General features: G+C 43.1%; 1 protein-coding gene across 2 annotated transcripts in view; it reads right to left on the reverse strand.

The window, feature by feature from the left end:
* ttbk2a (tau tubulin kinase 2a) overlaps positions 1-16,030 on the reverse strand; it is a 306,526-nt gene that overhangs the window by 102,360 nt on the left and 188,136 nt on the right. For both annotated transcript variants that reach the window (XM_043698390.2, XM_043698389.2), the window contains exon 10: positions 1,235-1,392. In XM_043698390.2, the coding sequence (XP_043554325.2) occupies positions 1,235-1,392 (158 nt within the window). The remainder of the gene's footprint in view (positions 1-1,234; positions 1,393-16,030) is intronic.

Here is a 16,030-nt window from a genome sequence, read left to right on the forward strand (position 1 = left end):
AACCTACAGAAGGGATAGTCCTAGCATCTGAATGGAATTTTAAGTCATGAAGTGTTGCTAAGATTTCAAATTAGGAAGATTAGTTTACAGGAAGAATGAAAAGGCAAGGAGTTCTACAATTTTGAGCCTGGAAAGAAATTAACAAGAAATGGAACAAGAATCAGCATATCGGACACTCAAGTTCTTGAAATAAATATATATGCATTTAAAAATTCAAATAAATATATTAAGTAGGAACCCTTTAATGCCTAACTCAAAACTACTAAGCTTCTAAACTTACTTGGAAGATAAACACAGAATGTGGTACTAAAATTAGAGTGGCCATCTGATTTTTCAGGCAAGACTTTTTGTCCTCTTTACAGAATTTTATTTTGTATGTGTGTGGCTTCAGACATACACCATTAACATTATTATTTCAAAAACAAGTTAGGACATACACTTTTTCTCAGTAAACTGAATAGTGGGCTGTGGGATGGAAATCAACTGTATCACATACACGTGGGTCAGTTACAAATGATGTCTGATCAATTGATTCTATAATAAATAATTTATTGTTGTGTCTTTGGCCCATAGCTTATTATGCAAAGTTTGTCTAGGATACCTGCTTCAGATTTTGCCCAATAATCTCTGATAGGCTCAAGTTCACAGTTTCCAGTTTTGGAATTTGCACTTAATTTAATGAACATTGACATAATCTCACCCACATATTGGGAAAATGAAGCAAGAACATGGTCTTACAAAAGTGTTACTGATTACGGAGCTTGTAGAAATATGGAACAATTTAAAATTCTGTGGACAGATTTAATCTTTATTCTTTTCTGAATATTTATATTCTGAATATGCTTTCAGAAGGTTTTACTATTGCTGGGCAAATTGACTTCAACTGTAAAAGACTGATTTGAGAGAGATACAAGACCAACTTTCACAGTAAATAGGAACAAGTGGTATAGATCTCATATGGTATCTTATGTGACAGTCCTCTCTGCAGCTATGCCAAATATCAGTTGGCAACTGCATCCCAAGTATTAGATCAATTCTAGATCTTTGATGAGCAGGTATTGCTGCAATTAACACACAGTGGTGAACCAGTTTGTTCTACAGGGCTGTGATCCACAAAAAAATCTTTGAGCACTGTTTAAATTACTAAACAATGCTTAGTTGGGAGCACTGTTAAATTGTGAGAAATATTCCTTCAACAGATTCAAATTCTCCAATTCAGTGGTATCCTACTCACCCAAGAGCAGCAGGTGTCTGCCGCGTATGTAGCTGAGGAGTGGTAGATGTGGTTATCATGGTAAGAGATCCATCCGTGCCAGTTTTCTCCCAGTCAAAGGGGTCGCTGTCAACAACCCCATGTGCTTTAATGCTGCTGTCAAATACAGACATCAACAACTGCAGGATAAAGGGACAAAAGCAGATCAGAATTAACTAAGTTAAAAGAGTAAAATAATGGGTCAGATACAGGGGCTCTGGGATAGTAACAGAGAAAATAATAAGTGGCAGTGATGAGAAGCAAGGATCTTAACTTAAGTTTCAGAACTCCTTGCAGTAAAGCTCAAGAGAATTTTGGTCTTTCCAAAGTGAGAATCCCACTGGGAAATCAGTGTTAATGGTAACGTAGAATTTCAGCTTTGCTGAAACCAAGATGACCAACATGTGGCACTTTGAAGGATCATAAATGAACCATAAGTTTACTGAATAGATGTAAATGGTCAACAACAAATAGTCTATATTGCCTCTGAAGAGTTTACAGACATGGTTTTGAATTCAGCCATATTTTCAAATACTACAAAAAGAATCTGTAAACTTACCAAACCCTTAACTACAAAATCAAAACAACCCAGATAGATTTAAAACTACTGATAACTGGGAAGAAAACAGTGAAAGGGGTTTGTTGAATTTTGGTTTACATCCTTCTATAGCACTGTATCACATTCAATATTTCACAGGCATACTTTATTTGGATGCGAGTGCAAGTTATTTTGTGAAACAGATCCTCCCAGCTATGGAGGAGCAGACATTTACTTATAAGCTTTATCATCACACCACTGCAGTAACAAAGCATAATTTTGAAAATATCTTAATTATTGCTAATAAGTCAATTCTGTTACATAGCAGGGTTTTGACAAACTGGTTAAGTTGTAAGAGCTTGGCCAGTCATGCTAAGCTGTGGAAAAATCATGGTTTTTTTTGGATATTGCCACCTTGAAGATTGTCCATCATTTTATCACTCCATAACCTGCCTCCTGTAAAGACAGAGGATCTGTGCAACAGCCTAATTCTTTTCCATGATTTTAAAGATAAGTCTTCATAAAACCACGCAGTGGCCAAATAAAAATGAAATTTCTGCACCAGGTGTACAGGGTGCAGTTAGCAGAATTATTCAGATGCTACAAAAAAGATAGATTAACTTATCTTCTTAATCAGTTAGGTGCCCTAGACTTTCAGTGAGAAACAGTCCAAAACAAGGGGGCAGAAGAACAGAGCGATAAAAAGACAGGACTGCAAGAGTGAACAGGTAGGAGCATGAGGGAGAGCGGCAGCGTTTTTTGGCAAACCTGCAAACTGAGTAAAGTGGGCTCTTTTTCATTACATGTTTTACTCAGATCTTCTCTTGATTAAAACTTAAAAACATAAACATAAAGGATGGAACAGTGTTTTGAAGAGCAGTAAAACTGTGCTATTTTCCGGATCTATAGATCGTTAAAATGCAAAGATAGCCTTTAATAGAGTGATGTGCTCTTCTTGTCAGATGTGAGAGATTAGGGAGCGATTCCATGTTACTGATGATTATATCTGCAGTAAGTGTGCTTGCATGTGAATCCCATCAGATTGCATGAACCGGTTGGAGCGGCAGTTCGAGACAATGAGGAATATACAGGAACTAGGGGGTGTGATGGATGGCAGTTATTGGAAAGGAGAAAACCACAGATACAGTCAGGTAGATGAGTTAGCTCTGGGAAAGGTAGGAAGGGGAGGCAGGTATTGCTGGAATCCCCTGTGGCTCCACTCATCTCAAACAACAATGCTGTTTTGGAAAATGTAGGGGGTGATGGACTCTCAGGGGAATGCAGCATGAACAGCCAAGTTTCTGGTACTGACGCTGGCTCTCATGTAACGAGAGGTACATCAGGTACCAAGCGATTGATTGCGATAAGGGACTGTCCAGTCAGAGGCAGAGGCAGAGGCACAGACAGACCTTTCTGAGGCAGAAAGTGTGAAATCAGAATGGTGTGCTGCCTCCCTATTGCCAGCATCAAGGATATCCAGAGTATTGAGTACAGGAGTTGGGAGGGCATGTTGCGGCTGTACAGTACACTGGTTAGGCCACCGTTGGAATATTGCGTGCAATTCTGGTCTCCTTTCTATCGGAAAGATATTATGAAACTTGAAAGGGTTCAGAAAAGATTTACAAGGATGTTGCCAGGGTTGGAGGATCTGAGCTACAGGGAGAGGCTGAACAGGCTGGGGCTCTTTTCCCTGGAGCGTCAGAGGCTGAGGGGTGACCTTATAGAGGTTTACAAAATTATGAGAGGCATGGATAGGATAAATAGGCAAAGCCTTTTCCCTGGGGCAACTTTTTCATGCAGAGGGTGGTACGTGTATGGAATGAGCTGCCAGAGGATGTGGAGGAGGCTGGTAACATTTAAGAGGCATTTGGATGGGTATATGAATAGGAAGGGTTTGGAGTGATATGGGTCGGGTGCTGGCAGGTGGGACTAGATTGGGTTGGGATATCTGGTCAGCATGGACAGGTTGGACCGAAGGGTCTGTTTCCATGCTGTACATCTCTATGACTCTAAGTATACTCCTACTGCCTTTATACTCTAAGGATTCACTTGATCTCTGCTGTCTATACCTGACATATGCTTCCTTCGTTTTAACCAGAACCTCAATTTCTCTAGTCATCCAGCATTCCTTACACCCACCAGCCTTTCCTTTCACCCGAACAGGAACATAGTGTCTCTGGACTCTCATCAGCTAAATTTTGAAGGCTTCCCATTTTCCAGCCGTCTCTTTACGCACTATATCCATCCCCCCAATCAATGTTTGTAAGTTCTTGCCTATCATCATCAAAACTGGTCTTCCTCCAATTTAGAACTTGAACTTTTAGATCCTGTCTATCCTTTACCATCACTATTTTAAAACTAATAGAATTATGGTTGCTGACCCCAAAGTGCTCCCCCAATGACACCTCAGTCACCTGCCCTGCGTTATTTCCCAAAAATAGGTCAAGATTTGCACCTTCTCTAGGAGGTACATCCACATATTGAATCAGAAAATTTTCTTGTACACACTTAACAAATTCCTCTCTATCTGAACCCTTAACACCATGGCAATCCTAGTCTATGTTGGACTATTTAGTGTCATGCGCAAATTTACTAACCCATCCTTCTACGTCCTCATCCAGGTCATTTATAAAAATGACAAACAGCAGTGGCCACAGAACAGATCCTTGCACTACAACACTGGTAACTGAACTCCAGGATGAACATTTCCCATCAACAACTACCCTCTGTCTTCTTTCAGCTAGCCAATTTCTGATCCAAACAGCTAAATCACCCTCAATCCCATGCCTCCGTATTTTGTGCAATAGCCTACTGTGGGGAACCTAATCAAACGCCTTACTGAAATCCATATACACCACATCAACTGCTTTACCCTCATCCACCTGTTTGGTCACCTTCTCAAATAACTCAACAGATTTGTGTGGCACGACCTATCTTTCACAAAACAGTGTTGACTATCCCTAATCAACTTATTCCTTTCTAGATTATTATAAATCCTATCATCCTTTCCAATACTTTACCCACCACTGAAGCAAGGCACACTGGTCTATAATTACCAGAGTTGTCTCTACTCCCTTCTTGAACAAGGGAACAACATTTGCTATCCTCCAGTGTTCTGGCACTATTCCTTAGACAATGATGACAAAGATCAAAGCCAAAGGCTCTGCAATCTGCTCCCTGGCTTCTCAGAGAATCCTAGGATAAATCCCATCCAGCCCAGGGGACTTATCTACTTTCACACTTTCCAGAATTGTTAACACCTCCTCCTCATGAATCTCATCTGGTCTAATAGCCTGTATCTTAGCATTCTCCTCAACAACATTATCTTTTTCCAGTGTGAATACAGATAAAAAAATATTCATTTCGTGCCTCTTCAATCACTTGGGACTCTATACACAACTTCCCATTACTGTCCTTGACAGACCCTAATCTTACCCTCGTCCTTCTTTTATTCCTGACATAGCTATGGAAAGCTTTAGGTTTTCCTTGATCCTATCGGCCAAAGACTTCACATGTCTTCTCCTGGCTCTTCTTAGCTCTCTCTTTAGGTCTTTCCAAGCTAACTTGTAATTTGTAACGCTCAAGCGCTCTAACTGAGCCTTCATGTCTCATCCTAACATAAGCCTCCTTCTTCCTCTTGACAAGAGATTCAACTTTTTTAGTAAACCATGGCTCTCTTGCTCAACCACTTCCTGCCTGACAGATACTTAGTTATCAAGGACATGCAGTAGCTACTCCTTGAAGAAACTCCATATTTCAATTGCGCCCATCCCCTGAAGTTTCCTTTCCCTTCCGATGCATTCTAAATCTTGCCTAATCGCATCACAATTTCCTTTCCCGCAGCTATAACTCTTGCCCCAAGGTATATACTTTCCATTGTTAAAGTAAACACAACCGAATTGTGGTCACCATCACCAAAGTGCTCAACTACTTCCAAATCTAACACCTGGCCCGGTTCATTACCAGTACCAAATCCAAAGTGGCCTCGCCTCCTGTTGGCCTGTCTACATACTGTGTCAGGAAACCCTCCTGCACATTTGGATAAAAACTGACCCAGATAAAGTACTCAAATGATAGCCTCTCCAGTCAATATTTGGAAAGTTAAAGTAGTGCATGACAACTATCCTGTTATTGTCACTCCTATCCAGAATCATCTTTGCAATCCTTTCCTCTACATCTCTGGAACTTTTCAGAGGCATATAAAAATCTTTCCTTTCCTGTTTCTAATCTTAGCCTATACCACATCAGTAGATGAGTCCTCATCAGACATCCTTATTGCCACTGTAATACTGTCCTTGACTAACAATACCACACCTTCCCCTCTTTTACCACCTTCCCTGCTCTTATTGAAACAGTGAAATCCCAGAACTTGCAACAACCATTCTTGTCCCTGCTCTATCCATGTCTCCAAAATGACCACCACATCAAAGTCCCAGGTACCAATCCATGCTGCAAGTTCACCCACCTTATCCTGGATGCTCCTGGCATTGAATTAGACACATTTCAAACCACATTCCTGCTGCTGCTACACTCTGCGATCTTGAAACTTTATTTATGACCTCACTACTCAACCTCCTGGACACAGGAGCTATAATTCATGTTCCCATGCCCCTGCTGAATTAGTTTAAACTCTCCGAAAGAGCAGTCGCAAACCTCCCCCCCCCCACCCCGACCACAAGGATATCGGTACACCTCTGGTTCAGGTGTAGACCATCTTGTTTGTAGGGATCCCACCTACCCCAGAATGAGTCCTATTATCCAGGTATCTGAATGCCTCCTTCCTGCACCATACATGAAGCCACATGCTCAACTGCTCTCTCTCCCTATTCCTCACCTCGCTAGCACGTGGCATGGGTAACAAACTAGAGATAACAATTCTTTGTTCTAGATCTAAACTTCTACCAGAGCACCTTGAATTACTGCCTTACATCTCCATCCCTTTTCCTACGTACGTCATCAGTGCCGTCGTTTGCTGGGCCCTGTGCTGAGATATTTGGATCACTGATAGTCACAGGTTAGGTGCCAGAAGACTGGAAGTTGGCTATGTGGTGTCACTATTTAAGAAAGGTGGTAAGGAAAAGCCAGGGAACTATAGACCAGTGAGCCTGACGTCAGTGGTGAACAAGTTGTTGAATGGAATCCAAGGGATAGGATTTACATGTATTTGGAAAGGCAAGGACTGGATTGGTCTAGTCAACATGGCTTTGTGCATGGGAAATCATGTCTCAAACTTGAGTTTTTTGGAGTAGTAAAGAAGTGGGTTGATGAGGGCAGAGTGGTGGACGTGATCCACATGGATTTCAGTAAGGCTTTCAACAAGATTCCTCATGGTAGATTGAGTGGCAAGTTAGATCACACTGAAAACAGGGAGAACTAGTCATTTGGATACAGAACTGGCTCAAAGGTTGAAGACAGAGGGTGGTGGTGGAGGGTTGCTTTTCAGACTGGAAATCTGTGACCAATGGTGTACCACAAGGATTGGTGCTGGGTCTGCTATTCGGATTATCCGGCAAGATCGCAAGGTCCTGATGCTTGGCTAAACTATGTTATCCAGCATTCGAAATACTGAACAAAATACTCTCTGCTCATGTCCTTCGGATATTCGAGGTTCCACTGTAGTCAGTAAGTTGCAGATGACACTAAAATTTGAGGTGTAGTGGACAGCAAAGAAGGTTACCTCAGAGTACAATGGGACCTTGATCAGACGGGCTAATGGACCAAGGAATGGCAGATGGAGTTTAATTTAGATAAATGTGAGGTGCTGCATTTTGGAAAGGCAAATCAGGGCATATACACTTAATGGTAAAGACTTGGGGAGTACTGCTAAATAAAGAGACCTTGGAGTGCAGGTTCAGAGTTCCTTGAAAGTGAAATTGCAGGTAGATTGGATAGTGAAGATGACATTTGGTATGCTTTCCTTTATTGGTCAGAGCACTGAGTATAGGAGTTGAGAGGTCTTGTTGCTGGATAGGACATTGTTAGGCCACTTTTGGAATATTGCATGCAATTCTGGTCTCCCTCCTACTGGAAGGACATTGCAAAACTTGATTTACAAGGATGTTGCCAGGGTTTGAGCTATTGGGAGAGGCTAAATAGGCTGGCATATTGGACGCTGAGGGGTGATCTTATAGAGGTTTATAAAATCATGAGTGGCAGGGATAGACTAAGTAGACAAGGTGTTTTCCTCTCATTCCCCCAAAATTTGAGGGAATATGTTTAGAGTGAGAGGGGAAAGATGTAAAAGGATCTAAGGAGCAACTTTTCAACACAGAGGGTGGTGCATGAAAAGAATGACCTGCCAGAGGAGTGGAGGTGGCTGGTACAATTGCAACATTTAAAAGGCATCTGGATGGGTAAATGAACTGGAAGGATTTAGAGGGATATGGGCCAAGTGCTGGCAAATGGGACTAGATTAGTTAAGGATATCTGGTCGACATGGACAAGTTGGACCGAGAGGTCAGTTTCCATGTTGCACACCTCTGTGACTATGAATGAGTAGATTTGTTTAGAGGTACTTGAGTAATCTTAGGAGGATGTTCCTAGTTCAACCTAGCAAACCTTAGCATTGAAACAGCCTGCAAAACTAAATTCAAAAGGGATAGAGTAACTAGTAATGGCCTGAAAGACCCAATTCTTTTTTAGGCTCACATTTTGTTCATTCTAGAGTAGGGAATCTAAGTGAGAATCGAAAGATTGTAATTAGAATACAGTTTGACCAATACTTATATCAATCTGCAACAGAAAACGGACAAATACATGTCTTACGCTATTTGAAAAGCAAAAGGTGCAGCCACATCTCCCTACCTAATGATCCTCATAAACACACTATCACAATTGATAGAAGACAGAAAAGTTTCAGATACAGTTAGGTAGATGGGTTAACTCTCGGAAAGCTAGGGGAGAGAGGCACATGGTGGTGGAGTCTCCCGTGCCTGTCCCCATCTGAAACAAGTGCGCTGTTTTGGAAAATGTAGGGAGTGATGGACTCTCAGGGGAATGTAGCACGAACAGCCAAATTTCTGGCACTGAGAATAGTCCCAATATAATGAGGGGTACATCAGGTTCCAAGCGACCGATTGCGATAGGGGACTCTCTAGTCAGAGGTACAGACAGACATTTCTGCAGCCGGCAGCAAATGGTGTGATGCCTCCTTGGTGCCAGGATCAAGGATATCTCCAAGAAAGTGCAGAATGTTTTCAAAGGGTAGAGGGATCAGCAGGAGGTTGTTGTACACATTGGAACTAATTATATAGGAAAGGAAAAGGATGAGATTCTGAAGGGACAATACAGACAGTTAGGCAGAAATTTAAAAAGGAGATCCTTGAGAGAGCAATATCTGGATTATTCCCAGTGCCACGAGGATAGGAATAGGAGGATAGAGCAGATGAACGCCTGGCTGAAGAGCTAGTGCAGGGGAGAAGGATTCACATTTTTAGACCATTGTAATCTCTTCTGAGGTAGACGTGACCTGTACAAGGAGGACAGAGTGCACCTGAATTGGAAGCTACTAATACACGGGCAGGGAGATTTGCTAGAGCTGCTAGGGAGGATTTAAAATAGTGGGGGGAAGAGAATGGGACCCAGTGAGATATTGATGAAAGAGATCAATCTGAGACTGCACCGTTGGGAAAAGGAGTGAGTCAAACAGTCAGGGCAGGCAGGAACAAAGCAGAGAACAAGGTAGAACTGATAAATTAAACTGCATTTATTTCAACGCAAGAGGCCCAGAAGGGAAAGTGGTTGAATTCAGGGCATAGTTAGCAACATGAGACTAGGATATCATAGCAATTACAGAAACATGGCTCAGGGATGGACAGGACTGGTAGCTTAATGTTCCAGGATACAAATACTACAGGAAGGACAGAAAGGGTGGGTGGGGGGAAAGGGAGAACAGAGGAGGGGTGTGTGGCATTTTTGATAAGGGGTAGCTTACGGCTATACTTCATGAGGATATGCCTGGGATTATATTCAGGGAAGTTATTTGGGTGGAACCGAAAAGTTAGAAAGGGATGATCACCTTATTGGGATTAGAACATAGAACATAGAAGAATACAGCGCAGTACAGGCCCTTCGGCCCTCGATGTTGCGCCGATCCAAGCCCACCTAACCTACACTAGCCCACTATCCTCCATATGCCTATCCAATGCCCGCTTAAATGCCCATAATGAGGGAGAGTCCACCACTGCTACTGGCAGGGCATTCCATGAACTCACGACTCGCTGAGTAAAGAACCTACCCCTAACATCTGTCCTATACCTACCCCCCCTCAATTTAAAGCTATGCCCCCTTGTAATAGCTGACTCCATACGTGGAAAAAGATTCTCACTGTCGACCCTATCTAAACCCCTAATCATCTTATACACCTCTATCAAGTCACCCCTAAACCTTCTTTTCTCCAATGAAAACAACCCCAAGTGCCTCAGCCTTTCCTCATACGATCTTTCTACCATACCAGGCAACATCCTGGTAAACCTCCTCTGCACCCGTTCCAGTGCCTCCACATCCTTCCTATAGTATGGCGACCAAAACTGCACACAATACTCCAGATGTGGCCGCACCAGAGTCTTATACAACTGCAACATGACCTCAGTACTCCGGAACTCAATTCCTCTACCAATAAAAGCCAGTACGCCATATGCCTTCTTCACCGCACTATTTACCTGGGTGGCAACTTTCAAAGATTTGTGTACATGGACACCAAGATCCCTCTGCTCATCCACACTACCAAGTATCCAACCAATAGCCCAGTACCCCATCTTTTTGTTACTCTTACCAAAGTGAATCACCTCACACTTAGCTACATTGAACTCCATTTGCCACCTTTCTGCCCAGTTCTGCAGCTTATCTATATCCCGCTGTAACCTGCCACATCCTTCCTCACTGTCAACAACTCCTCCGACTTTCGTATCATCCGCAAACTTGCTCACCCAACCTTCTAACCCCTCTTCCAGGTCATTTATAAAAATGACAAACAGCAATGGTCCCAAAACAGATCCTTGCGGAACACCGCTAGTGACGGCACTCCAAGATGAACCTTTGCCATCAACTACTACCCTCTGTCTTCTTCCAGCCAGCCAACTCCTAATCCAAACCTCCAACTCACCCTCAATGCCATACCTCCATATTTTTTGCAGTAGTCTACCATGGGGAACCTTATCAAACGCCTTACTAAAATCCATATACACCACATCTACTGCTTTCCCCTCGTCCACCTCCTTAGTCACCTTCTCAAAGAATTCAATAAGGCTTGTGAGGCATGACCTGCCGTTCACAAAACTATGCTGACTATCCTTGATCACATTATTCCTATCCAGATGTTCATAAATCCTATCCCTTACAATTCTCTCTAAGATTTTGCCCACAACAGACGTGAGACTCACCGGCCTATAGTTGCTAGGGTTATCCCTACTCCCCTTCTTGAACAAGGGAACCACATTTGTTAGCCTCCAATCTTCTGGCACTACTCCTGTAGACAACGAGGACTTAAAAATCAAGGCCAATGGCTCTGCAATCTCCTCCCTTGCTTCCCAGAGAATCCTAGGATAAATGCCATCAGGCCCAGGGGACTTATCTATTTTCACCCTTTCCAGAATTTCCAACACCTCTTCTCTACATACCTCAAAGCCATCAATTCTACTTAATTGTGACTCAGTACTCACATTGACAACAATGTCCTGTTCCTGATTGAATACTGACGAAAAGTATTCATTCAGTGTCTCGCCAATCTCTTCAGCCTCCACACGCAACTTCCCACTACTATCCTTGACTGGACCTATTCCTACCCTAGTCATTCTTTTATTCCTGACATACCTATAGAAAGCCTTAGGGTTTTCCCTAATCCTACCAACTAAGGACCTTTCATGTCCCCTCCTTGCTGCTCTTAGCTCTCTCTTCAGGTCCTTCCTGACTACCTTATAACTCTCAATCGCCCCAATTGAACCTTCACGCCTCATCTTTACATAGGCCGCCCTCTTCCATTTAACAAGGGATTCCAATTCCTTATTAAACCACGGCTCCCTCACACGACCCTTTCCTCCCTGCCTGATGGGCACATACTTATCAAGGACACTCAATAGTTGCTCCTTGAACAAGCTCCACATATCAATTACACCCTTGCCTTGAAGCTTACTTTTCCAGGCCACACATCCTAAGTCATGCCTCACAGCATCATAATTTCCCTGCCCCCATCTATAACTCTTGCCCTGTAGTGCACACTTATCCCTCTCCATCACTAGAGTAAAAGTCACCGAATTGTGGTCACTGTCCCCAAAGTGCTCACCTACCTCTAATTCTAACACCTGACCTGGTTCATTACCCAGAACCAAATCGATTGTATTATCGACCCCCTAATAATCAGCAGGAAATCTCACTTCTCTGTAAGAATAATAGGGTGGTTTTGACAGGGGATTTTAGCTTTCCAAACAAACATTGGGACTGGCATAGTTTTAAGGGTTCAGATGGAGAGGAATTTGTTGAGTGTACAAGATGATTTTCTGATTCAATATGTGGATGTACCGACAAGAGAAGCTGTTAAACTTGACCTACTCTTGGGAAATAAGGCAGGGCAGGTGACTGAGGTGTCAGTGGGGGAGCACTTTGTGGCCAGTGACCATAATTCTATTAGTTTTAAAGTAGTGATGTAAAAGGATGGACCAAATCTAAAAGTGGAAGTTCTAAATTGGAGGAAGACCAATTTTGACAATAATAGGCAAGAACTTTCAAAAGTTGATTGGGGGAAGACGTTCACAAGTAAAAGTACGGCTGCAAAATAAAAACCCTTCTAAAATTCGAATTTAAAATGAATTTAACAATCAAGTTTACAATTACTGTCCAAAAGCAGTATTCTTAGATATTCGTAGAATCCCTACAGTGTGGAAACAGGCCCTTTGGCCCAACACGTCCACACCAACCCTCCAAAGAGTAACCCACCCAGACCCAACTCCCCTACCTTATTATCCTATATTTACCCCTTTTAAAGGCATCTAACCTACACACCCCTGAACACTGTGGGCAATTTAGCATGACCAATTCATCCAACCTGCACATCTTTGGATTGCGGGAGGAAACCGGAGCATCTGCAAGAAACCCACGCAGACACAGGGAGAGTGTGCAAACTCCACACAGACAGTAGCCCAAGGTTGGAACCTAACCTGGGTCCCTGGTGCTGTGAGGCGGCAGTGCTAACCACTGAGCCACCGTGCCGCCCAGCATGTTCCCGTTAGATTGAAAGGCAAGGTAGGTAGGTGTAGGGAATGCTGGATGAAATTGAGGTTCAGGTTAAGAAAAAGGAAGCATATGTTAAGTACAGACAGCAGAGATTGAGTAAATCCTTAGAAGAGTGTAAGGCAGTAGGAGTATACTAAAGAGGGAAATCAAGAGGACAAAGATGGGACATGAGATAGCTTTGGCAAACAAAGGAGAATCCAAGGGGATTTTATAAATATATTAAGGATAACAGGGCAACCAGGTAGTGAACAGAGCCCATCAAAAGCAGCCTATGTGTGGAGCCGCATGAGATGGGGGAAGATACTAAACGAGTACTTTGCATCAGTGTTTACTGCGGAGAAGGACATGGAAGATAGAATGTGGGGAAATAGATGGTGATATCTTGAAAAACGTCCATATTACAGAAGAGATGGTGCTGGCTAACTTATAACGCATGAAAGTGGATAAATCCCCAGGACCTGATCTCTGTGGAAAGCGAGGGAAGTGATTGCTGGGCCTCTTGCTGAGATATTTGGATCATCGATAGTCACAGATGAGGTGCCAGAAGACTGGAGGTTGGCTAACATGGTGCCACTATTTAAGAAAGGTGGTAAGGACAAGCCAGGGAACTATAGACCAGTGAGCCTGACGTCAGTGGTGGGTAAGTTGTTGGAGGGAATCCTGAGGGACAGGATATACATGGTTGGAAAGGCAAGGACTGGTTAGGGATAGTCAACGGTGGCGGCACGGTGGCACAGTGGTTAGCGCTGCTGCCTCACAGCGCCAGAGACCCGGGTTCAATTCCCGCCTCAGGCGACTGACTGTGTGGACTTTGCACGTTCTCCTCGTGTCTGCGTGGGTTTCCTCCGGGTGCTCCGGTTTCCTCCCACAGTCCAAAGATGTGCAGGTCAGGTGAATTGGCCATGCTAAATTGTCTATAGTGTCAGGTAAGGGGTAAATGTAGGGGTATGGGTGGTTTGCGCTTCGGCGGGTCGGTGTGGACTTGTTGGGCCGAAGGGCCTGTTTCCACACTGTAAAGTAATCTAATCTAATCTAATCTAATCTAAAACATGGCTTTGTACGTGGGAAATCATGTCTCACGAACTTGATTGAGCTTTTTTGAAAAAGTAACAAAGAGGATTGATGTGGGCAGAGCAGTGGACGTGATCTACATGGGCTTCAATAAGGCGTTCAACAAAGTTCCCCTTGGTAGACTGGTTAGCAAGGTTAGATCTCATGGAATAAAGGGAGGACTAGCCATTTGGATACAGAACTGGCTCAAAGGTAGAAGACAGAGGGTGGTGGAAGACAGTTGCTTTTCAGACTGGAGGCCTGTGGCCAGTGGTGTGCCAGAAGGATCGGTGCCAGGTACACTGATTTGAACATAGGAGATTTACTTGTGACACCAAAATTGGAGGTGTAGTGGTCAGCGAAGAAGGTTACCTCAGAGTACAAGAGGATCTTGAGCAAACGGGCCAAATGGCCGAGGAGTGGCAGATGGAGTTTAATTTAGATAAATGTGTGAGGTGCTGCATTTTGGAAAGGCAAATCAGAGCAGGACTCATACACTTAATGGTAGGGGCCTGGGGAGTGTTGTTGTAACAAAGAGGCCTTGGAGTGCAAGTTCATAGTTTCTTTAAAGTAGAGTCGCAAGTAGATAGGATAGTGAAGGCAGCACGTATGTGAAGTACGCTTTCGTTTATTGGTCAGAGCACTGAGTATAGAGCTTGAAGGTCATGTTGCAACTGTACAGGACATTGGTTGGACCACTTTTGGAATATTGTGAGCAATTCTGGTCTCTCTCCTATCAGAAGGATGTTATGAAACTTGAAAGGGTACAGAAAAGATTCACAAGCATGTTGCCAGGATTGGAGGATTTGAGCTATAGGGAGAGGCTGAGTAGGTTGGGGTTGTCTTCTCTGGAGCTTCGAAGGCTGACCTTATAGAGGTTTATAAAATCATGAGAGGCATGGATAGAGTAAATAGACAAGGTAGTTTTCCTGGCATGGGGGAGCCCAGAACTACAGGGCATAGGTTTAAGGAGCGAGGGGAAAAATTTAAAAGGGACCTGGGGGCAACTTTCTCATGCAGAGGGTGGTACATGTATGGAATGAGCTGCCTGAGGAAATGGAGGAGGCTGGTACAATTACATTTAAAAGGCATCTGGATGGGTATATTCATAGGAAAGGTTTAAAGGGATATGGGCCAAGTGCTGGCAAATGGGACCAGATTAGGTTAGAATACCTGGTCCAAATGGACGAGTTGGACTGAAAGGTCTGTTTCTGTGCTGTACATATTTACATGGCATTTTTCATCCACCTTTTATTCTAAATTAGAACTGGATCTGAGTTTAAAAAGGATTTCAAAAAGGATAATCACACAGCAAAAATCACAAGAGATCAAAGTACAGCACATGAGGGCCCCACCTCACATCTGAATAGGTCTTCATTCGATACACCGAATGCCCGAGTTCTCTGTTACAACCTTTGCTTCTGATTTAAAAAAAAGACTGCCCAGATGTGTCTCTTTCAAAATGGCAACTTAGGTCTGATTCATGTGGTAAGACCATCCAGAATAGGTGGTTGATTCAATCACCCCCCCAGATGCCCACTTTCAAGATGGCACTAACTAACATAAAATAATTGGTCCATTTAATATATTCCTGTGTAAAGGCTTTCTGCATATTTAAACAGGATAAGAACAAGGAACATTAAATAAATGGAGAGCTCAATAGACAGTGCAGGAAAGCATACTAGGAGCAGCAGCAGCCATAGCTGAAAATAAGGGGTCATCTGGTGAAGCCATCAAACAGGACTAACTACATACCAAACAGCATAAGTAGCAAGTGATAGGCACAGGTAAGTGATCCTACAAACAACAGATCAGATCTAAGCTCTTCAGTCCTACCACATCCAGTCATGAACAAATCAACAACTCACTGAATGAGAAGGCTCCAATGAGAAGGCTTCTCACTGAATGAGAAGGCTCCACTTCCTCAATGGTGGAAGAGCTCAACACATCAGTGCAAAAAGGTA

The sequence above is a fragment of the Chiloscyllium plagiosum genome, unplaced genomic scaffold, assembly GCF_037043375.1.
Source record: "Chiloscyllium plagiosum isolate Xiang-an unplaced genomic scaffold, Cpla_swu_hap1 HiC_scaffold_8, whole genome shotgun sequence".
Lineage (NCBI taxonomy): Eukaryota > Metazoa > Chordata > Chondrichthyes > Orectolobiformes > Hemiscylliidae > Chiloscyllium > Chiloscyllium plagiosum.